The sequence below is a fragment of the Mesoplodon densirostris genome, chromosome 19 (genome assembly GCF_025265405.1).
Source record: "Mesoplodon densirostris isolate mMesDen1 chromosome 19, mMesDen1 primary haplotype, whole genome shotgun sequence".
Lineage (NCBI taxonomy): Eukaryota > Metazoa > Chordata > Mammalia > Artiodactyla > Ziphiidae > Mesoplodon > Mesoplodon densirostris.
Window position 1 is genome coordinate 14491764 of NC_082679.1, and position 20138 is coordinate 14511901.

The window sequence follows — 20138 nt, forward strand, 5'->3', positions numbered from 1 at the left end:
CCAACAGCACAAGAGAGAAACCCAAGCCAGGGTGGGAGCCGGTCTTCAGGGCCCCAAGGGAACCAATGGCAAAAACAGAAGCAGGGCGCTCTCTCCTCATGTGCTTGCAGGTCACGCTGTTTTAAACTCCTGCTGGCTGAGCTGCCTCATGAGCTGAGTGGGCCTAGAGCCCCCAAACGCCCAAAGCCTCTGAGAAAGGGCAAGGGAGGCCGGCAGGAGCAGCTGCTGCCCGTAGGCCCTGCATTCTCAAGAACAAGGCCAGAGATGAGAAACAGGAGGGAACGGGGGATGAAGAACATGCAAGAATCCAGCTCAGACAAACAAGAGGTCTTCTTGTTCTCTTCCTACAGGCCCGTCAACCTCCAGGGCTGGCCCAGAACCAAAGGCCTCACTGGCCACTGTTTTTAAGCCCCACTGTGGCTCATGCAACAGGACGACAAAGCTGAGCCAGTGCAGAGAGGCAGGGCCCCCGAGCATGGCAGCAACGCCAACTGAACACACCTGCTGCGTCAACGCTGGCTGGTGCTCTGGACAAACCTGCAGCGGGGAGGGGACTGGATGTGGCCAGAGGAGACAGCGACTCGGGGAAGGTGTGGGATGGGAGAGCATGAATAAACATCTCAAAATTGGCAGTGGGTCCACACGATTCAGGCGGTGGAGGCCGTGTGCTACTGTCCTGCAGCCTACACTCTGGCACGAGCTGAGCCAGGTGTGGGGGAGGCACCAGCCTTAGCTCTAATGGTTCCCACTACCTGGAATGCACTTGCCCTTGATCCTTTGAGACTCAGCTCTTCAAGGATGTGTGCATATGAGTGCTGGCTGGAGAGGCCTCTGTGAGCAGGGAGAACGAGAGATGACCTGAGTGAGCATCAGCAGGGAAGGGCTAACAAAGTGCAATGCAGACACACGACGGAATCCTTTATGTCTCTCCTTCCCTCATCCTCTGTGACAAGCCTATGAGCAAGTCCTGCTGCCACTACCTCCAAAATAGATCCTGAATCCATTTCCTTTCTCCTTCTTCATAGGCCAAGCTGCCAGCACCATCTTTCACCTGGACGACTCCATGACATCCCCCACTGGTCTCCCTGAGTCCACTCTTGCCTCCCTAGGTTCTACTCTCCACACACAGACAGAGGGATCAAATAAAACAGGGATCACATCAGAACGCCTTCCTGCTTAAAATTCTTCAACACCTCTAGGATCTCATCCCCTTCTACTTTATCCCTCACCCAAATGCTCCCATCACACTGGCCTTTTTTGCCTTCTAAGCTTATTCCTACCCCAGGGCCTTTGCACATTTTGCCCTAGCTATTCTCCAGATCTGCCAGTCAGGTCTCCCTGTGACTGCAGACAGTAATAAGTAGACATGAAAGCTAACTACACGCAACGACATGGACATCTCACAGATGTAATGTTGAACAGAAAGGCCAGACACAAAGGAGCATCTACATAAAGTATGACTGCATTTACACACAGTTCAAAGTGGTTTTGCTTGGAAGGTAGGAGTGACTCGGAGAGAGTAGGAAAGGGACTTCTGGGGCCTGGAAATATCGCTTTTAGAGCTGGTTACATGAGTGTGTCGTTTGTTAAAGTTCTTCTAGCTACATACACTTTTAATATGTGCCCTTGTCTTTTTCTGATGTATATTACAGTTTAATAAAAAGTTTAAAGAATTAAAACATTTTGGCAGCCCATAATCTTTCCTATGATTTGGGAATTTCTTACCTATGATCCTTTGTAGGAGGCCGGGCCTGCCTCTCAAGGTAAAATATTATGAAGGCTGGGAACTGACTCTTACTGCCTTCCTTGCAGCCAGGCCACGGGCACAGGATCTGGGCTCTCCTCAGCAGATGCACCCTTCCTCCACGGCTTAAATTTGCCTGCAGAACCAGGGCTTATTCACCTTGGTGTCTGGAACCCAGAGCTGCAGCCTGGCACATGGGAGAGTCTCACTGAGGCTTGATGAGCAAAACCAACCCCCCTTCCCATCCCCTACCCGCCCCCTCCCCCAGCACCATAATGACAGGATCCAACCATTCATTCTTTCAAGAAATGTTTACTGAGTGTCTATTTGGTGCCAGGCACTGTGCTAGGCACCAGGGATTCAGGTGAACAGGACACTGGAGCTGATAATTCTAGTAGGGAAGCTGAACAGTAAACAAAATAACTAAAAGATATAACATGTTAGGTAAGTGCTATAGAGAAAAACAGAGAAGGGAGATAGGGACCTCCCTGAGAAGACAATGTATGAACAAAGGTTTGAAGGATGTAAGGGAGTGAACCACGTGGGTATGTGAGAAGAGCCTTCCTCGTAGCAGGAAGAGCCAGTGCAAGGGTCCTGGGGCAGGCACATACCCTGGTGCCATGTAAGGAGGAGAGCAAGTGAGGAGAGGAGTGGGAGGTAACGGGGGCAGATCGCGTGGGGTCTGGTTGGGGACGGGGAGGACTTCGGCTTTTACTCTGGGTAACAGGGAGCCATGGAGGGTCCCCAGGAGAGGAGGGACAGATCTGACTGGGTGGTAACAGGGTTCCTCTGGATGCTATCTAACCCTCTCCCCTGCCCAACATGGAAACCAATCTCGAAGAGAAACAGAAGTTTGGTCATTTGTGTGGCAAATGTCTATGAGAAATAAACAAGCAGAAGGCTCTCCACCCACTTCCTCCAGCCCATCAAGGCCTCATGCTGGCCAGCAGGGCTTTGCAACATGATTAACAATCCATATCACATTGTAGGAAATCAGACCCTCTTCCACTGGCCACTGGGAGAATCCCAAAAGCAGATGGGGAAGCAGTAGGCCACGTGGCTGTGAGAATGCCTTCATGGTGGTCAGCTAGAGCCAGAATCAAATCCCAGCTCTGGCTCTTAGCAGCTGGGTGACCCATTACTCATTACTAGACCTTTCTGAGTCCAAGCGTGCTTACCAGCAAAGCGGGGGGAGGGTAATTTCCACCCCTGAACAGGCCTGTTGGGAGGGTTAAATGAGGTAACAGGGATCAAGGGACTGGAAAAATGCCTGGCACAGAGGGAGCCCTAAAAGACGTCAGCAAAACTGTTATAACTGAAACAATGAAGAAATAATAAGTCTGACGACATCCCTTGGCCAAACTGGACTCTGATAATATCAAGCATAGGCCTGAAGTGAAGGGTCCTCTAGAGGAGAGAGGTCATCAGGTCAGAAGTTTCTCTCTCCCTTTACCTGTTCTCCATGGCATCACTGCCCGGAACAAGCATCATGCAAGCCAGAGAGGAGAGACAGGCCCCAAAGAGTCGGGGAAGTGGGCATCAAATGAGAACAGTGTAGGCACGCTATTCAGTGCTTCACAGGCGGTGTCCCCCTGCCCCCATGAAGAGACCCCGGCCTGCATCCGTGTCTCTCAAGGTGACTCTGAAAAGGAAATGTAAGTAAAGGGAGAATTTTAGCCACATAAAAGGCAGTCTAGGGCAACTTCTTGCCCCTTCCCCCAGTCAGAAGAGCAGTGGGCCCTCAGCTTGTTCCATGCAATAAGGGCAAGGCCTCTGGGGGCCTCAGGTCCACATCTAACATGGGGATAATTTTCACTATAGGTTCGTTCACATTCATTCAGCACATACTTATTTAAGCAACTACTATGGGCCAGACACTGCTCTAAATGTTGAGATATAGCAAGGAATGAAACCATGATCGCTGCCCTCAGAGCTCAGGAGGATGGCGCAGAAAGCAAACAAACGTATAACAGCAGAAGGTGACAAGTGCTATGAAGGAAAATAAAGCAGGGGCCGTTTTAGACGGGGGGCTCAGGAAGGCCTCTCTGAGGTAGGGTCTCAGCCATTCAAGCTGAGACCTGAATAAAGTAGTGAAATTATATGTACATACATACCCATACATACACATAATCTTGGATATGGCTGTCTGTCTGTATGTATAATATACACACATTCATAGAGCCAAGAACACAGCCCCTGCTATGGAAACCTAAGGTATCTAGTTTGATAGTGATGCGTGCTTGCTCTAGGGCTGCCTGGGATTGGAATCTTCATAAAACCTACACTCTCGGGGCTTCTCTGGTGGCGCAGAGGTTGAGAGTCTGCCTGCTGATGCAGGGGACACGGGTTCGTGCCCCGGTCCGGGAAGATCCCACATGCCGCGGAGCGGCTGGGCCCGTGAGCCATGGCCGCTGAGCCTGCGCGTCCGGAGCCTGTGCTCCGCAACGGGAGAGGCCACAACAGTGAGAGGCCCGTGTACCGCAAAAAAAACCCCCAAAACCCCCCAGAAAACCTACACTCTTCCCCCAGGTTCCAATATGCCTTTCCCAACTGAGGATTACTTGTAAAAGGTGCTCCTTTTCCTTCCCTTTTTCATACTTGGCGGCGAACCACAGACACAGAAGGCGCTCCGATCAGGACCCCACCCCCCTGCAAAGCTGCACAGTGCTCCACTGTACAGATGAGCCTCACTGATTCATCCAGTCCCCTCGTAGCGCTGGACATGTAGGACAGTTCCCAGCTTCCGCTCTGCCAAACGGTACTGTAATGAACTACCCTGGACGCACATCACGTCTCACACTCAGGAATATCTGCAGGCAAAGATTCCTCAAAGTGGGAGCGCTGGGGCAAAGGGAGGGTTGTGCAAAGGCCATGCTGACATTGCCCAAGTCTCTCCAAAGTGATGGTCCTGCTTTCCCCCACCAGCACTGGACAAGCCTGCCTGCTTCCCCACGCCACTGCCAGCAGTTCACCTGCTGCTCCTGCCCTTCGGAGAAGTGAAAACTATTATCTCAGCATGACTTTAACTGGCATTTCTCTTATTATACACCATGTTGAATATATATAGAATACACACACAGAATGTATAGAAATACATATTGTGGTATTGTGATTTATAGTAAGAAATATTGTTGGTCTTTGTTTCTGGCACAGAGCTCCTAAAACCCTGGTAATTTCCTAAGTGATAAGAGCAAAGGGAATCTTTTGTTTTGCATTATTTGGTCTTTTGTCCTAAATTCCTAAAATAGCTTCAGAGTGATAAAGGTGAAAGGAGTGTCCTGTTAATTCAGAACAAGCCCCTTTCAACCACACCAGAGTTTGTCAAGGGGTTGATTAATGGAAAGGCCCCTAGGGTAACCTAAGGATAGGGGCATGAGGGGTGGTGCCTGGCTGCCAGGAGGACCAACCTGGATTAGTGGGTTGGAACTTTCAGCCCCATCCCTCGACCTGTGAGGACGGGAGAGGGACTGGAGATTGAGTTCAATTGCCATAATCAATCATGTCTCTGTAATGAAGCCTCCAGAAAAAACCCGAAAGGATGAGGTTGGGAGAGCTTCCGGGCTGGCAGACCCATGGAGGTGCAGGGAGAGTGGCACCCTCGAGAGAGGGCCCGGAAGCTCCACGCCCCCTTCCCATAACTCGCCCTGTGCATCGCCTCCTGGCTGTTCCTGAATTACGTCCTTTTTAACAAACCCGCAATCTAGTAAGTGAATGGTTTCCTGAGTTCTGTGGCTAGCCGCTGAAGCAAATTAACTGAACCCAAAGGAGGGGGTTGTGGGAACCTCCGATGTACAGGTGGTGGGTCAGAAGCACAGGTGAGGAGATTGGGGGTGAGGGGACACCCTGTAGGACTGAGCCCTTAGCCTGTGGGGTCTGATGCTATAGAGAGTGTCCGAATCGAGTTAGTCGCTTGATGTGGAAACCCCACCCCTTTGGTGTCAGAAATGAAGTCCTGCTGCAATAGTGTGTGAGTCAAGGACACACACAGGAGAAGTGTGTCTTTCCCTTACACATACACACAGCACGCTGGTGTGTGACTCAATCCCACCAAAAATGGCTGACGGGTCAACGGTGGGCTCTTACCACCTCCTACCTGTGTGGTCTTGGTCAAGTGACTAGAGCTCTCTAGGACTGTGTCACCATCAGTGCAGGGAGACAGGATAGCGGGTACATGGTCTGGGCTGGCATCCCAGCTTTGCCGCTTCCTAGCTGAGTGATCCGGGCAAGGTCACTGTGCACCATTTCCTCGACTGTGAAGTCGGGATGATGGCAATACTGGCCTCAGGGCGCTGTTGTCAGGAGTCAATGAGATGACACAGGTAAGGGACTCGGGACAATGGCTGGCAGGGCTCAATGACTACCATCATCACCATTATATTCCGTTAAGTGGGAGTAACCATTCAAAGGTTTTGTGGGTAAAAGAGCTCAGTACAGTGCCTATTAGGAAGCAGCCACTCAAAAGCCAGCTACTGTTAATTATGTCACTATTATTGCCTCATTCATCCCCTCGGCAAAACTTAGTGAGGCGTATCTTTGATGGAGGGGGTTACACCTTTAACCAAACAGATTTGATCCCTGCCTTTATGGAGCTGACATCACTGAGAGGATGAAAGGCCCTGAATATGCAAGCTGAGTAGTTCAGGGCAGAAGAGTGGGGTGTTCGGTCAGGGCAGGCCCCCTGCAGAGATGTCTAAGGGGAGACCTGAAAGGGGAGTGGCGCGGGTAGGCCAGAATGGGGGTGGGGTGTGGACAGCAAGACAGGGGAGAAGACGAAGCACTCCAGGGATAGGGAACAAATGCCATGCGCTGAAGGAACCGAAAGCATGGCCAGGTGGCTGGAGGGCCATGAGTGAGCTGCAGGATGAGGCGGGGGGCCAGCAGCCGGCAGGGGCCATAGCATGCTCGGCCTGCTGGGCTATGTTGAAGAGTTGGCCTTTCTGCAGGGAACTGCTCTGGGAATGTGGAAAACACAAGGGACACTCCTCATCCTCCAGCGGCTTGGGAATAAAATGAGGTCTTAGTGTCACTACAGTCAGGAAGTGCAGCCCAACTGGTATCCTCAGGGGTCCTGCTTAAATGACTCCCAGCTCAGAGGTCCTGGGAAAAGGATACAGTAGGTACGGGGCAGGGGAGGAGTGGGGGGCGGGGTTGGACAGAGGGAACAATGACCCCAACCCTGCCTACAGCTGATTGGCCCAGAAAGAGCACCTGACCTCAACTGGCCTGTCTCAAGAACCCCTTCCTTGGCCCTGGTTAATGAGTCCAAAGGGAGACAGTTTCCTTTCCTTGGGTTGTTTTGGGCTCTTTGAGCCTGTACTGCAAGGTGTACAGCTTAGTCTGTGGATGGTCGTCACCCAGCAGAGGGAAAGGCAGAAAGAGAGACTATGGATATGAAAGAATGAATAAAGCAGGCAAGGAGTCGGGGCAGTAACAAGGAAGAGAATCCTGCTAGTGGCATTTGTGTTCTGGTTCCAATCCACAGGTTGGTTGCTTCCCAGCACCCATTCCACCCTTCCCCATGACTGGTTTTGGGTGGGAGCAACCAGCCTGGTAGTATGCCCCACCCCTTTGCCACAGGGACTGGTTCAGGGAGGGTCACACGACCTGTGCTAGTCCAACTAGATAGGAGCTCTGAAGCTTTGCACTATGGCTGAAGGACAAGACACCCTCTCTATCTCTCAGGCCAAGGATGAGAAGACAAAAGCCTGGACCAGTGCTGGCAGCCAGTCTGCTACTTCCAAGGGAGGGAGCCAGGTTTGAGGATGACGTGGACAGCAGAGGGAAGAATGGAAGGACAGAAAGAAAGTGGGTCACTAGTGATGGCCCTGAGCTCTGGCCAACCAGCCCAGAAGCTTGCCCCACCTCTGGGCTTTCTGGTTGTGAGTCAATCCTTTCCCCTAGGGTTTAGGCCCATTTGAGATGGTGTTTCTGTTACTTGTAACCAAGTAACTGGTACGCAGTTACCTGAGGTCTTGCTTTGGTTCTCTGGGCCATCCCAGCACCCTCTAGTTAAATCCTCCTGTTTTGCCTAAGCTGCTAAAATGGCAGGCCTTAAGGAGCTCTAAGCAAGCAATATAGCAATTTGGCCAATAACATAACTTGTCTCCTGCCACAGTTTACCCAGCTCTAAAATGGGGATAATAATAATAAACACTTCATTGGGTTAAGAGGATTACAAATGATTTAAAGAATACCTAGCACATTGTAAATTCTCAACAGGTTAGCAATGATTACTCTAAAGTATTGAAGGGTAGCTGAAAGGTCTCAAGCCCAGAAAGCAATTAGCTACAGCCCTCCCCCATCTTGTTTGCTATTCCTTTGTTTAGGTCATCAAGTCCTGTATTCACAAACAGTCCCAAAGAACGAACAGCCAGCCCAGTTTCTGTCAGGAGGGTGGCAAATCTAGCCTCAGTGGGGGATCTGAATGAAAGAGATTTGACTCAGCTTCTCCTGTAGCTGGTGGCGGAGGAAGCCCCCGTGAGCTCATTTCTCCATCAAATACAAGCTGGGGTCTAAAGTTTCAAAACACAGGCTGGAACATGCTGGCACAGTCCCACGAGAGGACAAAGGAAAGAGCCCGGATGCAAGTGAAACCACGACATGGCAGGTTCCACAACTAACTCGGTCGGGAGGAGGCTCCCGGCTGGCTTCCAGCCACATCCGTTGTCCGCACAGCTATGAAGCAGCAGGAAGACTGGGTCCCGCCACGTCTGTATCTACAGCTGGGAACCGGCATGGGCACAGGAAAGTCGGAAGTAAACTCAGTCAGGAAGTGAGGACTGGAAGATGCTTCCATAGCAACGCCCATCTGGAGATCCCTGCCCACAGCTGGGAACATTCGGAAGCGAGCTTATCTAGAGATGTACACCAAGTTCATTTTTTCCATTTGCACCCGGAACATGTTATGTAAACTTTACTTACTTGGAGAGCCTCTGGGGAGCCCCTGTTCTATGGCTCAAAAAGTCTTATCCTTCTTCTGAATATTCAGGACCTGGGGCTTAGCAGTGTGGCCAAGTGTTTCTTGCGTCCTCCCCGTCTGTGATGGGGCAGACTGTGTCTGCCTTGCTCACTGGTACCTAGTCTTCAACTAGGTACCAATTCAATGTTCATTGAATAAATAAATCAACTGCTTTGTTCCCAATTTTATAGCTATTCACAACTTCAGCTAACATGCAAGCACCTGTATCCACAGGGTAGTGAGCTGAGATGCACGTCACCTCATGCATGAGGTACTTACTCCTGTCAGGCCTGTTTAAAAAATGAGCCTCCTCCTCAAGGTCAGAGCCACAAAAAAACTGGAATTCTTTAATCTCAAGAGAAGAATGGGAGAGAGCGTGAATACCTATAGCAAGGCTGGGTAGATGGAGGGATGGACGTTGAGGAACTGGCTTTGATATCAAGAATTTTCTGAGTAGAAATTTTCTAGGGCCGGAGAACATCTCGTCAAGGAAGGCTGGAACACAAGCTTCTCAAACATTAAACAGACAGCTCCATTCTGGGAGAATTCCACCCAACTTCCCCAAAAGCCACAGCTCACATGATTCCTTACCTTTTTAAATATTCTTCTTGCTTATGAAAGTGGTATACGCTTATATATACATATAAAAAACTGGGAAAATAAATGTGCAAAGAAGACTAAAGTTACGCATAATCTCCCCACCAAAGAACGACCACTGTAAAGACGTTAGCTCATTTCCTTCTGGTCTTTTTGTTCTGGTGTGTGTGGTACGTGTATAGAGAAGTGAAGAGATTTTTCCCCTTTAAGTCTTTCACCTGTTCTTTTCTAGATTGTAAACATCAAATGAAAAATATTTTTAAATGGCGAAATTAAGTCTATTTCCCCAAACTACAGACTTGGGAAGGAAGAACGCTCCCCTCTTCTGATCCTCCAACTTCTGTTTCCATCTGAACTACTATTACAGACCAGTGGTTCTCAATCCTAACTCTGCATGACCGTAACAGTAGGATACGATAATCGCCACTGCCACTATTAACTGAGCAACTACTTTAGAAGACGCCATTTTTAACATTTTACAGAGTATTTAATTTAATCTTTACAATCCTATAAGGCAGGTACTATTATCATTTTATAGATGAGGAAACTGAAGCAGAGAGGCTAAGCGACTTTCCCAAGGTCACATGGCCGTTAAGTGGTGGTGCTGGGATTTGAACCCAGGCCATCTGGCCCCAGGTGCCCTCTTTCCCCTGGTCCAACCGCTCAAGAACCTGGTAACAATGACACCGACTATGAGCTTCAGGGCAAGGTTCCCAGCGTCCCTACTGCCAAGTTTGTCATCATGGTTATTCATACTTCTCTCCAGACTCATTTTGTTTCCTAAAGGAAATAAGAAATTGCTGAAATTCAGCAGAAGTGAGACAGCCGGAAGCTACAGCTGACCACACGCACACGTGGGTCTCTGCTGAGCTGCCTAAGAAACATTCTTAAATGATGACCTTTCTGGAGGGGACCAGGGGTCAGTTACTGGGTGGATCACCCTCCACTGACTGAGACCCCACCCAGTGCCAGATGGGTTGTGAAAGCCCCACCTTAACTTCACCTCGCAGTGGGATAGAGAACAGCCTGGAAAACTCACAGCCTACCCCCTATTTACATGTGAATCTGGAGAAAGGGCTATAGTGACCACAGCTAGTTGACAGGGATGGGCGAGGACTGCTCTTGCATGTTCAGAGGCTTAGTAGGGCTAGAGTCAATATTTAGTCACTGTGGAGGATCAGCCAGTTATGTTTTTGCCACCATCACATAGATCTTTGGAGAAAAGCAGCTCCTGACTCCCTCTACCCCACGGCAAAACCAGACCCACAACCAAGAGGGGTTTTCCCAGGAGGTAATCACTAGGGAGTTTGTCTTCCCTCCAGACTAGGAAGGGAAAACCTCCATTTCAGGAAAAGGTCCCTGAATGCCTGGTTCAGGGAAGGGGGTGAGAAGTTGCGCCTTGGGGTCTGAGAGCTACTATCCTTCCAGATGCTGAGCCAAAAGGGTCTCCCCACAAAGGGGATCCATGAAGAGAAAGGCTGGGGTAACAGAGGGCTCTAAGGCTGTCATTTTTCCAACACCACCTGGTCCCCGGGGTACTTCTCAATGCCTGTGTACAGCGGGGGCCCAGTGATGTTTCACAGCTGTTCAATCTTCAGGCTTTCTCTCTCTCTGTGTGTGTGTGTGTGTGTGTGTGTGTGTGTGTGTGTGTTGGGGGTGCTGGTTTTTTCAATTTTGTCAACATTCTAAAAAAGTCGAGAGAGAAAGGTACAATGAACTCCCAATGTACTCTAACGAAGATTCATTCAGTAGTTATCAAAAAGTCCACCCTATTAGCTTCATCTATTCCCTATCCATTCCTTTTCCTCCCTTTTTCTTCTGCCTGAAGTACTTTAAAGTAAACCCTAGGGACTTCCCCGGTGGTCCAGTGGTTAAGACTCCTCACTGCCAATGCAGGGGGCCTGGGTTCCATCCCCAGTCGGGGAACTAGACCCCGCATGCATGCCACAACTAAAAGCCCACATGCCGCAACTAAAAGATCCCACATGCTGAACAAAGATCTCGCACGCGTCAACGAAGATTCCATGTGTCGCAGCTAAACAAATAAACAAACAAATAAATAAATATTTTTTTTAAAAAGTAAATCCTAGATATTATGTCATCTCACCTTTACATGTTTCAGTTTGCAGGTCTAAAATATACAGACACGTTCTTATGTGTCCACAATATTAAGCTGGTTTCTTTACTGACCAAAATAACAATGAATTTTTTCCTAGAAGGTAAGACCTAGTGTTGACTAAGGAGTAGGGAAATGGGTCATCTCAGCTTCTATGATGGAGTAATGCCTTTCTGCAGGGCCTCTTGGCAATACGGATCCAAAAAGGTTTAACAACCTGCATGTATCTTCTGACTCAGCTCTTCTATTCATGTACTCATCAAAAAAAATACTTACTGGGACTTCCCTGGCAGTCCAGTGGTTAAGACTCTGTGCTTCCACTACAGGGGGCGTGGGTTTGATCCCTGGTTGGGGAACTAAGATCCCACATGCCACGCAGTGTGGCCAAACCAAAAGACCAAAAAAAAAAAAAAAAAAAAAAATTACTGATGTCTACCATGTGCCTGGCAGTGTCCTAAGCACTTTTCTCCCTGGTACAGATGTGGAAATTGAGGCACAGAGAGGCAAAGTCATTTGCTCAGGGTTACACAGCTCTTACGTGCCAGAGCTGATAGTCGTATGCAAGCAAGCAAGGTTTAAATGACAACAGCGGTCTTGGCAAGGTAGCATTCAGGGCCTTACACTTGGGAGGCCATTGCTCTAGGTTCCACAAAGCACTTCCTACCTGCACTGGTGAACACTCTCTATGTGTAATCTACTGCAGACCCTACGTATGAGGTAGGGATAATTATATTAGTCCCATTTTTCAGATGAGGAAACTGAGTACAGAGGCTGAAGGTCACACTCCTCTATCCTGGCAAGGCTGTGGCTCATCCTTCAACCCTGCTTTAGACACCACCTTCAGAGATGGGCACATGACCTACTGCTATAAACTGCATGTTTTGTGCCCCACCCCCCCCCCCCCCACCCCCCGCAAATTCATATGTTGAAACCTAATCTCCAGTGTGATGGTATTAAGAGGTGGGGCCGTTGGGAAGTAATTAGGCCTTGAGGGCACAGCCCTCATGAATGGGATTAGCATCCTTATAAAGGAGGTCCCAGGGAGTTCACGTGCCCCTTCTTCCATGTGAGGACATGGCAAAAAGATGGTCATCTGTGAACCAGGAGGTGGATCCTCACCAGACACCGAATCTGCAGCGCCTTGACCTTGGACTTCGCAGGCTCTAGAATTGTGAAAAAAGAAATTTCTGTTGTTTGTCAGTTACCTAGTCTATGGTATTTTTGTCAGAGCAGATTTAAAGAACCTGAGGACAAGAAAGCCTCTTTTCACTGGGTTGATAAAGCAGGAGAATTTGCACCTGAACCCAGCCAGTCTGGACAGTGAAGCCAAGCAGAGCAAGGAAAAGCGACAGAGCCCCCTTATCCAGCTAGGTGTGAAGCTCCGCCCTCCAGACTTCCCAGTGACATAAGACAAATTCATCTTACAATCCAAAGAGCCTTGATTAACGCACCCAGCATGCACTGTCCCATCCCCCCCACTTTTGTTTATGCTGTACCCTCTGCCTGGGGCCCACGCTCCTCATACAATTATCCCTATGCACCTGGCAGAACCCCAATGCACCTTTCAAAGGCCAGCCAAATCACTGGCCATGATTCTCTGCACACTCTTCTCTCTTCTCTACAGCTCGCTCTCCCTGACCATACCCAAGCAGAATTTCTCTTTCCTCTGAGTTCTCCCAGCACCTGGGGTTCACCACTCAACACCCTGCATTACGACCATCTGGGTGTCCCCTACTGGCAAGGCAGTACCATACAGAGGTTAAGACCGCAGGCTCCGCAGAAGGAAAGACGTGGGTTCAAATCCTGCTCTGCCACCACAAGCTCTATGAGATCCTGGGCAAGCAAGTCACCTTCTCACCTCTCTGATCCTTGATTTTTCTCATCCTCCATGGGGGTAGTAAGAGAACGCACCCGCAGCAGACACTTGGTGGTATAGCTTATGGCCATTCCCAACTCCCACTGTACAGGCACCCACTCTCCCAGCCTCCCTTGCAGCTAGGGGCAGCCAGTGACTCCTGTACAACCAATGAGAGACAGAGATGTCGGCCGTGGGTAGGGGTGTCTATGGGCCCATATTCCCTTTAGAAAGGAAAGGCACAGGAAGAGAAAGCCTTTCCCCCTGCCTCTTCTCCCTGCTTGGGATACTGTGTATAAGGATGTGATCATAGGGCTGGGATGGCCATCCCATGGCCATGCAACATCAGGATGAAACACATGTACACAGAGGGCTGTGAAACAGAAGGAGAGAAAGCACCCAGTTCTCGGAGGTGTCACTGAACCTCTGTACCCACTGTGGAGCCAACCACACTTTGCCATGAGAGAATCACTCGTCTCTACCGCGCAGCCAAGATTCACCAGGCATCTTGTTTCTTGCAGCCCCATGTGTCCTCACTGACATATTACTTCACAGAGCGGTGTTTCAATGCCATCATGCGTGTAAAGTGCTTAGTATGTTGTTGGCGCTCAGTCAACGTTGGTTAAAGATCATGACCATCATCACAATAAGCTGCTCGAGGCCATACCACAGCTTCCACATCCCATGGCACAGAGAGCAGGTGCCAGCTGCAGACACCGGGTACATTTCAGCACCCGCCCTGCTGCCTCTGACGGAGGGAACTACAGCCACCAGGGCTGCTGCCCTGCTCTGAGGCAGCTACAACCCCTCCTTCAGTGGCATGAAAGAGCCAAGGAGAGGAGAGGCAAAGGGGGCCTAAAAGCTCAGCAGCCTCCCGAGGGAGGCTCAGGCTTTCCAAGGCTGAAAAACAAGGTTAAAACACAGCTCAGGGGCTTCCCTGGTGGCTCAGTGGTTGACAGTCCGCCTGCCAATACAGGGGACACGGGTTCGTGCCCCGGTCCAAGAAGATCCCACATGCCGTGGAGCGGCTAGGCCCGTGAGCCTTGGCCGCTGAGCCTGTGCGTCCGGAGCCTGTGTTCTGCAATGGGAGAGGCCACAACAGTGAGAGGCCCGCGTACTACGAAAAAAAAAAAAACAGCTCAGACCCGTTTCTCCTAAGGCATGTGTCCCGACTGCCAGAATCTGTACGCACTGGCATCATTTTTGCCATATCCTCAGACCACCTGTAATATGACTTACTTTGCATTTTTCTTTAACTGCACTCACTTTTATTTTGGCTTGCATACCATCATTAGCCTCACCCAAAGCAGAAACAGCCACGGGATACTGGGTTTGACGAGCTATTGAAATTCTTTTCCTGTTACACATGAAAATAAAAGTACAACTATTAAAATGTGTAAGGTGTTTATTCATACCACCACCTCAAATTATCTAGTGGAATGATCTGACTTTGGGAAACCTGCCCCTATGGCAATAGGACATCATTGCTAGTCAGCACGCTCCTACCCTGCTCCTCTTTCCTTTGCACATTCTTTCACTTACATTCTAGAAACACAAAAGCTCGAATGCTAGCTCTAAACAACCCCTCTGGAGGCTGAGATCTCTCCCAAACTCCCTCATTCGGGCTCTGTCCCCCTGGAATAGATCCATGGTTCATACTTTTCACTTACATTGTCTTCCAGGATGGGTTTATAATAATAATAATAGCCAATGTGCACTAAAGACTTTCCCTGCACTATGTACTGCTTTAAGGACTTTATATAGAAAAACTCATGATCCTCACATGGCCCCACGTAAAGCAGTATCACCCTCATTTCACAGATGAGGAAACTGAGGCTCAGAAGGGATTAAGTCACTTGCTCAAGGTCCCACAGCGTGGATGTGACACAGCCAGGGTTGAATCCAGGTGACTGACCCAGGGGCCCACCCTCCTAACCTCCTCACTACCCTGTTGCCCCCAGAACAGCCAGCGCTGACCAAGCTCTGTGCCGACTGAACACTGACATTGAGGAATTTGCCTAAAGTCATGCAGCTGGGAGCTGGAATCCAGGCTGGCCAATCCCCACGCTCACCCTCGCCCTGCATAACTGCCCACACAGCCAGCACAGAAAGGAACCGGAGTGGAACTCGGGCCTAAGGCCCTGGTGCACCTCCGCTCCCCGGCTTCCTCACATCCCCTTTTAGCTCAAGTTATTCAGCCCCAAGAGGCCAACTCTCCTCTCAAAGGAGGAAAAGAGTCCCTGACACAACCAGACAGAGTCTCAGGTCACTGTCTCTTCTGCCTAAAGGGAAGCTGGCTGACCAAAGTGGAGTTTGCTAAAACCGGCACATTCATAACATTATTCTGTGCAAGGTTTTCTCCTCACCTGGCTGCTAGGCCTCAGGCCCATTATTTTTTTTTTTTTTTTTTTTTTTTTTTTGGGTACCAAATTACTTTATTTGAAGGAATGGTACTAAGGAAAAGACTTGTAGATATTTTGGTACAACTTACAGAAAAGGTAAAGGTAACCCAAACATGCATGCACAGCCTTGGTGACCAGGGAAGTCACCCCTGTAGCTATGGGAAGCCAGCCTAAGGCTTAGCTCTCATTATCACTATTTCCCAGGGTGTGCTTGTCAAAGAGATACAGTGCCATGCCAGATTCGGGGGCCCCCATCGTGCGCAAGTTGGTTACGTGGTCACCCAATTCTTTAATGGATTTCACCTGCTCATTCAGATAATGAGTCTCAATGAAGTCACACAAATGGGGGTCATTTTTCTCAGTGGCCAGTTTGTGCAGTTCCAGTAGTGACTGATTCACACTTTTTTCCAAGTGTAGCGCACATTCCATTGCATTCAGCCCATTCTCCCAGTCATCACGGTCTGGTTTCTTGATATCCTGGAGGAAGATTCGGCCACCCCGTTGGTTCTGCAGCTTCATCAGTTTCTCAGCATGCTCCCTCTCCTCACAAGATTGGTGAAGAAAGTATTTGGCAAAGTTCTTCAAAGCCACATCATCGCGGTCAAAATAGTACGACATGGATAGGTAGACGTAGGAGGCGTAGAGCTCCAGGTTGATCTGGCGGTTGATGGCAGCCTCCGAGTCCTGGTGGTAGTTCTGGCGCACCTGCGAGGGGGACGCGGTCGTCATGGCGGGCGGCTGAGGTGAAACGGTGGCGGTGGCTGCGCGGCGCTGTAACGGCGGCGGGACCTTGGGGCGGTCGGAGGGCGCTGTGAGATGGTGGCGAGGGCAGGCTCTGAGCGGCCGGCCGGAGCGGGGAACGAGCGCCGGGTTCCGTCCAAGCACTGTTGAAGCAAGAAACCGCGGCGACTCTCCGCGAGGACTGTCCCTCAGGCCCATTATTAATTGATAATTAAATCATGATAGCTAATGCTTGTGGGGCTATGAGCACCAGGCCCTGTGCTAACGGCCTCACAGGTTCTGGCTCACCGAATGCTCACAGCATAATTATGAGGTAGGGACTAGCATTATCCTTGTTTTAGGATGAACAAATGTGGCTCCATAGAGGCTGAAGCTGCAACTAAGACCCGGCACGGCCAAACAAACAAACAAATAAATAAATATTTTAAAAATAGGGCTTCCCTGGTGGCGCAGTGGTTGAGAGTCCGCCTGCCGATGCAGGGGACATGGGTTCGTGCCCCGGTCCGGGAAGATCCCACATGCCACGGAGCGGCTGGGCCCGTGAGCCATGGCCGCTGAGCCTGCGCGTCCGGAGCCTGTGCTCCGCAATGGGAGAGGCCACAACAGTGAGAGGCCCGCGTACCGCAAAAAAATAATAATAATAATAATAATAATAATAAAATAAAAATAAATAAAAACAAAGAGCCTGAAGTTCAGAGAAGTGAAGTCACCTGTCCAAGGTCGCGCAGCTAGAACAGGATACAGGTCTACAGGATAGACCAGGACACAGGTGCCTACAGTGTGACTCCAAAGCCATTAGCTGAAAGCCTCTGCAACCTCACACCCAAATTCCAAACGTCCCAAATCTCCACCCTGTTTCCAGCAAGCCCCCTAAGAGAAATCGGTCTCTAATTCCAAGAAATCATGGTGGACTGTCATCTCTGCTACAGGGCATCACAGTGTCAGGGAGCCCTGGTCAATTCCGAGGGCAGGATACAGCTGCACACCGCCTGGTAACTGCTGCTCTGCACTGTTCCCCCTTCTCAGTAAGGAGCCCACTGAACTCAGGTGCAGGTGGGGTCCAGGAGCCAGGCTAGGGCTTTCCAGGATGATGATGACTGGCCAGTGACAATGCTCTCTCCCCAGCCCTGCCCTTAAGTTTTCTCCATGGCCTTTTTTTTGTTGTTGTTGTCTTCTAGATTGAGGATTTTATTTTTTTACATTTTTTTAAATTGTAGTAAAATATAACATATAATTTGCAATGTACAATTCAGTGGCATTAACCACATTCACAATGTTGTACAACCATCAGTGTCTAATTAACTGTTGGTAATTATTTTAGTACTATTCAGTTTATTATTTCTACAGAGTAATTTTTGGTAAGTTTTCTATCTCTAGGAGTGGACCTGTTTCCTGTGAATTCTGAGCTTGATTGGCATAAAGTTATTCACAATGTATGTTTAATCTCTGCAGCATCTATAATTGTGTTCTTTTTTGCTTTTTAATTTTCTTTAAGCCTTCTCTCTTTTTTAATGAATAATCTTGCCTGACTTTTTCCTGTTAATTTTCTTTTTTTAATTTTTATTTTATATTGGAGTATAGTTGATTAATAATGTTGTGCTAGTTTCAGGTGTACTCCACGGCCTTTGTTCTGGGGACATGGGGAGCTGTTTCTTCCCTGAAGGTCTGGAATTGGGACTGCTCCTTGCTGCACTGGCAGGGCCTTTCTCACATCCCCAGAGAGATCAAGCAGTGAGCAATCTCAGTCCTGTCCAACCTCCCGATATGTCCACAAGGTGCTTAAGAGCAAGGACTCTGAAACCAGATGGCCTGGATTCAAATCCCAACTTTGCCACTTACTAGCTGTGGGACCTCAGACAAGCTACCTCCCCTCTCTGTGTCTTAGTTCCTCACCTGGAAAAAGGGGATAATGGTGGTACCAATGTCATGGGTTGTTGTGGGGATTTAAAAACACTTAGAGGACATCCCTGGTGGCGCAGCAGTTGGGAGTCCGACTGCCGATGCAGGGGACACGGGTTCGTGCCCCGGTCTGGGAGGATCCCACGTGCCACGGAGCAGCTGGGCCCGTGAGCCATGGCCGCTGAGCCTGCGCGTCCGGAGCCTATGCTCCGCAACGGGAGAGGCCACAACAGTGAGAGGCCCATGTACCGCAAAAAAAAAAAAAAAAAAAAAAACACTTAGAATAGGGCCTGGTGCTAAGAGCTACATAAGTGTTTGCCACTGTAGTTAAGAGTGGCCCAGTCAAGCACATTTACACCCACTGGGAGGGCAGAGATTTCCACCCGGCCTCTAAGACCCTGTGATTACCCACCAGCTACATATTTTTAAAAAAAGCAGATTCTCTCAAAGGAGCCCACTGGCCTGCTGGTGGCAAAGGGCACAGTAGCCTAGAGTTGGGGTAGGGTTCTTGGTTCCTGCTGACCAGCTGTGAGATGGCAGTAATTATGGTCCACTTATAATTATTTGGCTTGTTTGGAGGTTTGTGTGTTTATTCTTCGTATGAATTCCAAACCCACCCAGAACTAAAGCAGCTATGACCTCTGCTGCGGGGCCTGGACACCTGTGTGCCCACCTGGCCCAGAGATTCCCAGGCATGGCTAAGCCTGAGGGCTTTAGGCCACTGGTTCGCTTCTGAGGGCAATTTCGCCACCCCTACCCCAGGGACAGTCGCATTTTTGAATATCACGGCTGGCGGTGGGGGGCTGCTACTGGCGTCTCATGGGTAGTGGCCAGGGATGCTGCTAACTGTTCCACGATGCACAGGACAGCCCCACAACAGAGAATGATCTGCCCTCAACGGTCGACAGTGTCTAGGCTCTCAAACTGTAAAGAGGTTGAATCACCAAGGGAGTCGGTAAAAATGCAGACTGGGCTTCAGTGCAGGGGTCTGAGATTCTGCAGTCTGTGACGCCAACTTCTAGACCCTTGAACCTCAAAGTGGTGGTCCAGGGAGAAGCGGCGTCAATAACATCTGGGAGCGCCTTAGAAATGCAGACACTCGCCCCTCCCCAGACCCGCTGAATCAGAATCTGCATTTTAACAAGATTCCCAGGTACATTCAGTGATTGGAAATCCTGGTGGCATGTTAGGAGCACTGAAAAAATTCTTCCTGCTTGAGCCTCAGGTCCTTTACATGGTCGGGGGCGGGGGAAGGCCTGGGGAAGTTTTTTTTTGGGGGGGGGCGGGTTAGGTTTTAATAGTCCAGCTCCACCCTCCCAATTCAATAACAATTCAATCTCAGGGTTGAGAAGCACAGAAGCACTGCCCTGGAGGAAGCAGTCTTTTCTCCCTGGCAGGTAAGAGCAGTCACCATGTAGAGGCTCCACACAATCCCTGACCTCTGGTGACAAATACCCTATCAACTCTCAGCTTCCTGGCATTGAATAACCTGTCCCCCAGAAGCAGCGGTGCTTTTGGCACCCAGAGCCTGGCTGTCTGCCAGACGCCAAGCTCCTGGGCAAGAACTAGGCCTTTGTGGAGAAACAGGAGTAAATCCAAGTGTCTTAAGTGTTCACAAGAAACTAGAAGAAAGAGGAACTTATCTCACTGTGATTTCAAATCGGAAGGTAATGATAATAATAGCCAGCACTTCCTGTGTGCACGTTTCTAAGCACAGGAGCTATTTTCCCTATTCTACAGATGAGAAAGCTAAGGCAAGGCACAGGTGACTTCCTTGCCCAAGGTCACACAGCTGGTAGGTGGTGAAGCCAGAGCTGAAGCCCAGA

At 49.6% G+C, this 20138-nt stretch overlaps 2 protein-coding genes and 1 non-coding gene across 13 annotated transcripts in view; 1 reads left to right on the forward strand and 2 right to left on the reverse strand.

Moving 5' to 3' along the window:
• The window catches only part of SIPA1L3 (signal induced proliferation associated 1 like 3), a 241749-nt gene that overhangs the window by 155422 nt on the left and 66189 nt on the right, over window positions 1-20138 (reverse strand). The window lies entirely within an intron of this gene.
• Window positions 11153-11225, forward strand: TRNAG-GCC (transfer RNA glycine (anticodon GCC)). The gene has a single exon. It is a non-coding gene; the product is annotated as a tRNA-Gly (tRNA).
• Window positions 15691-16583, reverse strand: LOC132479851 (ferritin heavy chain). The gene has a single exon (XM_060083500.1). The coding sequence runs from the start codon at window positions 16399-16401 to the stop codon at window positions 15850-15852; it is 552 nt and encodes a 183-aa protein (XP_059939483.1). The 5' UTR covers window positions 16402-16583; the 3' UTR covers window positions 15691-15849.